The sequence below is a fragment of the Lagopus muta genome, chromosome 1, assembly GCF_023343835.1.
Source record: "Lagopus muta isolate bLagMut1 chromosome 1, bLagMut1 primary, whole genome shotgun sequence".
Classification (NCBI taxonomy): Eukaryota; Metazoa; Chordata; class Aves; order Galliformes; family Phasianidae; genus Lagopus; species Lagopus muta.
Window position 1 is genome coordinate 32,768,129 of NC_064433.1, and position 6,865 is coordinate 32,774,993.

At 48.6% G+C, this 6,865-nt stretch overlaps 1 protein-coding gene across 1 annotated transcript; it reads right to left on the reverse strand.

The window, feature by feature from the left end:
- Positions 1 to 522: 522 nt before the first annotated feature.
- On the reverse strand, positions 523 to 6,055 carry AVPR1A (arginine vasopressin receptor 1A). Its single transcript, XM_048947978.1, has 2 exons — positions 5,023 to 6,055; positions 523 to 3,678 (listed from the first exon to the last, which is right to left on the reverse strand). The coding sequence occupies exons 1-2, from the start codon at positions 6,005 to 6,007 to the stop codon at positions 3,395 to 3,397; spliced, it is 1,269 nt and encodes a 422-aa protein (XP_048803935.1). The 5' UTR covers positions 6,008 to 6,055; the 3' UTR covers positions 523 to 3,394.
- Between the last annotated feature and the right edge of the window lie 810 nt (positions 6,056 to 6,865).

A 6,865-nucleotide genomic window follows, 5' to 3' on the forward strand; every position in this document is an offset into this window, starting at 1 on the left:
AACAACAAAAAAAACTTTTGCATTTGCCTACAGTTTGTAAAAGAAATTAATTAAAAAAAAAAAAAAAAGTTTTTTGGGCACTTACCTTTCTTATTTAGAAGAACATTTTTTTTGTCTTTTCTATCATCACACATGCTCCATTTTTGACATCCAACTGCTGAAATTCAGCATCTCCGGGAACACCAGAGTGTAAAATCACCTGTTCAATATTGGTTTTCATAAGAGCTTAACGTTTTGTTCACTGAGATTAAAACAAAAATATCCAAATAACACCTCCGTACTAATGGACTGCACGTTCCTTCTTTGGATGTGTCCTTCCTGCTGGATGTGTGACAGAAAAAGCATTTTAGATTTGCTTCCTCCTTAAAACCATGGAAATAACACATCAAAATTGATGACTAAATGTTACATTTTGTAAAATATGTGGAGTATCACCAAATATGTTTCTGGTCGTGCAAATCTAGTCAAGTGAAAGAAACAAAATACTTGTCATCAAACATATATGAGTTTATTAGAGCATGCTGCCATATTTTAAAAGTGTCATGGTTTCACAGCTTCTTGTATCCTTCCATTCTCATCAGTGTGCCCTCATGAGAACCCAAAGCAGCTGTTAAGGAAAAAAAAAAAGCATCTGTACTGATGAACAATTAAAAAATTACGGATTGTACTTTCCAAGCTTACAATCATGTGAAAACAAATGAACAAACGAAAGAATAAACCAACAAAAGTTGGTATTTACAAAAATGCCTGGAATTCAAATACTCCAAATTTGTTTTATTGATTTAATTACAGAAAATGTAGAACACTCACAGAGTACACTTACATTGACATGCCCCAAATATAAGCCTGGGCTTTGTAACTCACTTGGAAGAAGCTGAAAATTATAATTTTGAGCCAGTCTACTCTTTTGATCTACTAGTCATTACCCAGCCTAGTTTTACAATCAATATTATTGTATACTTGTTTTCTCAGTCTTCTCTGCTTGAATAAAATGTGTAATACAAAAACATCTCAAATCAGCAAACATGAAAATTTTGTACAGACCATATGTAATACAAATATAAAACCAGGCAAAGAGTATTATACTTGAGACATCTGTAATTCCAGTAATTGTGAATTACCCACTTGTGAAGTATAGGCACTATATACGATATGCACAAATACACACAGGGCTCCATTTCATGCATTTTTTGGACTAAAATGTAACTTCTTTGTCATATACCTTCACCCAAAACTGGTGAGAGTTGCAGTCATATCTGTAATAGTAATAGTGACCAAAAAGGCAGCCCACCAAATATGATCCAGTCCATCATGTCGTCCTTTGGGTTCTAGTGTTTTAGGCACCACTAAGAACAAACCAGAACTGATTGCTCCCCTGGAGTGCAGAAAATACCAAGAAAAGTACGGAGAAAAGGGCTACGATTTTCTTTGGTGAAAACAAAACCTCACTTTTCTGTTATTTCATTTCTCATTTTTGAGGAATATTCTTCCTTTTTCAGTGCCCAGCAATACAGCTGGGAGCTTGTGGAGTGAATGATGGGTTGAATATGGGCTTATCTGTCATCCAGTTCTACTAATTTCTGCTACCACTACTGAGAGAAGTATGGGGCCTGCCTCATCCTCTGCGAAAACTACCACTGCAGCCCCATTTTTTTTCTCCTCCAGATATTAGGAAAATAATCTTTGTTGTCTGGGTTTGGTGGGGAAAAAGTGTTTTCAAGTTTCTGCCTGCCAACAGAAGCACACACATTTTATACAGCCAGATGGAACCACATCAGGAGTCCCATGTGGTGCCAGGGGAACAACTGGATGTTGGGATCCATACAGCTGAGGAAAGTGGAGCAGATGGGGAGAACAGAGCATAACGGATGAGAGGAACAGAGCATCACACAGATGCTGGCTGAACAGGACTTGGTCTCTTTTTGGTTTTACTACTGTAAATGCAAGACACATAAAAGAGGTCTTCAGGATTTTGATAACACAGCAAAAACTACTCAGGGATCTTCAAACCAGGTACAGCACGGTCTCCACACAAAGACAGAACAGGATTATTTAGAAGTAGTAGGAACTATTTTTGGCTTGGCATGCATGGTAGTAGAAGCAAACTCACCTTGAGTGCTTGACAATTAGGTAATGTAGTGTGGTGACTTTATCGTAGTTTACTGCCATTTTCACAGCCCACATTGCCATCATCTGTCACAAATAAATAACTGGCAATTTTTATCGACATTCCCAGCAAGCTTAATTCCCAAAACTGTGTCTTGGAATGTACTGATTCTACCATCATTACCAAATAGTAACATTCCCCCAGATCGATGAGGCTATTTACTTAGAAACCAGATGCAGCTTGATACTAGCTGTCATTGTGAAGACAAAAAGAAGAGATACAGCTATTTCCCACAGTGATTCTGGGAGTTGTGATGAGTTCTCTTCGTGTGTCTGTTTGCAATAATGCTGAGCTAATCAGAACTTACCATATCGACTCCCTACCCCTCAGACCCAGATGCCATTGCCTGCCTTACATGAGCTTGGCTGCTAAGTGGTGCTCTGGATTTCATTTTAATTTTGAGAGACGATAGTGCCAAGCAATGGGGATTGCATCCTTTTGTCTACAACATTCTCAGTGTCCATTTTTGAGGGAAAGTACTGGGAACTGAATTCACTGTGATATCACATGGTGGTCATGTATTGACAGTTGGACTTAAAGGTCTTTTCCAACCTCGATTCTGTAATTCTGTGATACTGATATATGGCAGTATTTCTTTAAATTAGTTACAAAAATTAAAGACAGGTGGAACAAATCAAACAAAAATGCTGTGTAGCCTCCATCAACATGAAGAGGAGATGTCACCCTAAAATTCAAACACCTCAGTCCACATACATACATGGGCAGTAGTACGTCATGGACAGAGGATTTGCCTTTTCAAAGGCTGTTACATTTTGTCATTAAATTGTCCTAGTCTGGTCAGTGAGGACTTTATTCCAACTCCTTCCTGTTGGTATTCCAGACCAAATTGTGATCCTGCTTTTGCATTCTCTTTCTGTGTGTGAGAAGTTTTAGGCGTGAAATGCTAGAGAGCAAGGTTAATCCCATGTAGGCCAACTCTGCCATTTGTACTGCTTGGCATGAGCAAGTAGCACACGTATTGCTTCAGAAACAAAAAATAAAATGAAGATTAAATTCTATTTAGAAAAATAATCGCTTTATTATTGTCATGACTTTCTGATCAGTTGCCCAAGCCCTAAATACCTTTCACACAACAACTTACAGGCTGCAGAATAGCTCACCAAGCAAGGCAACACGTGTCGGCCTGTGGCCATCCTTGTCCCTCCTTGCTGCCATGGCCGGTGCCCGTGCCCAGCCCCAAGTGCTCAGGCCCACCTGCCCAGGGCCTCAGGTGGGCACGGGAATGAAATTGGTGGACTTGGAGTGGGGAGACTCCCTCCAGGTGTTCAGGCTTTGTGTCGGGCTCCGGTTGTTGGTGAAAGAAGTCTGTCGCCTGCTGTTGCTGTTTGAATCCTCCTTGCTTAGCGTCTGCCTTATCTTTTGGCAGCAAGGGAAGCTCTGCACACAGTCCTGTAGGAGATGCCCGCTGAAGAACATGTAGATCCAGGGGTTGCAGCAGCTGTTCAGGCTGGCCAGGAGGGCAGTGACGGTGGTTGCAGTGTTTTCAGAGTCTGTGGGAGGAAAGAAAGAGGTTTGGCCGTCACTGAAACATTCTTAGCTTTCTGTCAATTGCCTTCTTAACGCTTAAGTTTTTTTTAATTTGCTGAATAATCCCACTCCTACAAGGTATTGACCTGAGCAACAACATTTGAAAATAATAATGATGGTGTAATAAGGGAAAGTTCTTACTTACATGCAGCCCCCGCTGAAGTCTATAAGAATCTGTCTGAACAGGTGCAAGAACCTGATAGAAGTACAAGGCAATCCAGTACAGCCCGCAGGCACAGGATAATGCTTCAGTCCATTTCCACTGATGATAAGTCTGTGCTTAATACTGAACAGTTTTTACTCTGATTTTTTTTTTTTTTTTTGCCTTAAAAATTGACTACCTTGGGCATCAATGGCACTATCCCCGCTGATTCCCCCCTGCTTTCAATTATACCAGATTTTCCTACGCACTTCTGCATGCTGGAAATAGGTAAGAGCTCTGTAACTGGCAGCTTCCAAATCAAATTCCCATTTCAGAGGTTGAACACATTTTACTGAAGGAACAAACAGAAGCGAGCACTGTGCCACCAGTTATGGCCTTCTGCATCTACTCATCAGTTAAACTACCAAGCACTGCATATACATGGTATAATCAGTTCTTCCCTTTGTAAAGACTTATTCTTGTGATTTTGAAAGGTAAAAAAAAAACAAACCAACAAAACAACACAAGCCTCTATTTCACTGCATGACCCTGTATCCCTGGCATGACTTCAGTCTCACCTTCGTGGCAATCAACGTCCTCGCTACAGCAAGTGACAATTTGGGGATACTAAATAAAGCGAAATTATGGCTTCCAACATTTTGATTTGCATTTTTTTCACCGTGAGGAAACAGGTGTGTGTTCCTGTGCTGTCTGTAACCCCCCACCTAACTATTTTAAGCTCGGCAATTATTTCCAGCTGGAATTAACAGAGGGATGTGCAGCTCCAAGCCTCGGAATTCCACTTTTCTAAGGCACTTGAGGGGTGACCGGCAGAGATGCTCAGCGCTGAGCACTCTGAGGAAAGGCTCAGGACGTGCTCAGCCACATCATTAGACAGCAGAGAATGCGTACGGGAAGCAGCTGCCGGGGAGCGGGCGTAGCGCGTTCCCCGCCCGCACTGGCACTCGCGACGGTGAGTACATCGCAACACCGACAGCACACCGTCCTGCAGCCTCCACCCGGCTGTGCAGCGCCCTCCGGGAGCCCCTCGGGCCCCGAACGCCCCTGCAGAGCGGCGCCCCGGCTCCGACGTGCTCCGGGGGAGAGGCCGTGACCCTTCCCCAACCCCGACGGCGGCCGCGCCGCGGTCCCCGACGGCACCTACCGACCCAGGAGAAGCGCTGGTCCCAGACGGACCACATCTGGATGGTGAAGAAGGGCGCCCAGCAGACGACGTAGGCCGAGACGATGACGAAGGTCATCTTGACGGTGCGGATCTTGGCGCGGGAGATGGTTTTGACTCCGCTGACGCAGGGGGCGAGGAGCAGCCCCCGTCGAGGGCCGCCGCCCGCCGCCTCCCCGGGGCGCGCTCTGCCGCGGGCGCTGCGCCAAATGCGAAAGCAGATGAAGCCGTAGCAGGTGGCGAGGATGAGCACGGGAGCCACGAAGATGCCGCCGGTGATCCAGGTGACGTAGGCGCGGGGCCCCCAGGGCATGATGAAGTGAGCCCAGCAGTCGTAGACCCGCGAGCCGCGCTCCACCTCGCTGAGGCTGAAGATGAAGTACTGCGGGGTGCTGAGCAGCAGGCTGAGCGCCCAGGCGGCCGCGATCATCGCGTAGGAGCGCTTGGTGGGCTGCTGCAGCGTCTTCAGCGGGTGGCACACGGCGATGTAACGGTCGGCGGTCATGGCTACCAGCATGTACGCCGAGGCGAACATGCCGAACACCTGCAGGTGCTTGACGACGCGACAGAGCCCGTCGGGGCCGTGGAAGCGGTGCGTGACCTCCCAGCAGAGCTGCGGCAGCACCTGGAAGAAGGCGACCACCAGGTCGGCCAGGCTGAGGTGCCGGATGAAGAGGTGCATGCGGGACGCTTTGCGCGGGGTGCGCCGCAGCGCCAGCAGCACGCTGCCGTTCCCCAGCACCGCCACCGCGAAGGTGACGGCCAGCACTGCGATCTCTAGCTTGGCGAGCTCTTCGTCCCGCCCGAACGGGTCCCAGTCGCCCGCGCTGCCGTTGGGCGCCCGCGACCAAGCCTCGGGGCTGGGGCTGCTGCTGCTGCCGCCCTCCTCAGCCCCCCGCCACCGGCTGCCGTTCGCGGGGAGGCCCGCCGCCCGCGGGCTGCTGCCGCCGCCGCCTCCGAGCCTCATGGACGGGGCTGCGCGGCGGGGCTCTGCTCGCCCGCTGCCCGCCGAGCTCCGTCGGCTCCGCGCCCGCCGCCTTTATCCCCGCGGCGGGGGGCGAGGCGGGGGGAGCTCCCGTGCCAGTGGCTGCCCGCCGCCTGACGCAGCCCTCCGCCACGCCTCGCCTCGTCCCCGGGGCCGACGAAGGGTTGTCGTCTCGGACCTCCGGACGGGACGGCAGCCTTTCGCCGGCCTACGATGTTACTGTGGACAATGCGAAGTTATCCTCTGGAATGAAGGAACCTGCCATAGAAGATAGGTCTTCAGGAGTACCCCACGGGATTCGGTTCTCAGTTGCGCATTTCACTGTCTGGAAGTTTTGAAATGTAGTCAGAAAACTCCGAATCATATGATCCTTTTTTTCTTCTTCTTCCCTTCCCTTCCCTTCCCTTCCCTTCCCTTCCCTTCCCTTCCCTTCCCTTCCCTTCCCTTCCCTTCCCTTCCCTTCCCTTCCCTTCCCTTCCCTTCCCTTCCCTTCCCTTCCCTTCCCCTCACAACACTGTATCTGCCCATTCCTGCCGTCCTCTGTTCATAGTGAGGGTTGTCCGTGATGCCCAGTGCAGCCCTGCAGGGCAGCACACCCGGCTCGGAGCCACATAGAAGCAGCGCATTACCCTCCTCGCTCTCTTTGCTTCCTTGTTTCAGTCTTGCTGACCCGGCTGATGGCAATCAGCATTCCTGGGAGCAGAGAGTTCACCGGTTCACACAGCAGCTCCCTGTCCTGTCTGGATTTCGGGGCAGAGAAGGAAACTGGCAGTTAGGAGCCCAATGGGCCCTCAAGTCTTTGTAACCACACGCTGGAAAATTGCAGTGCAAACACTCACC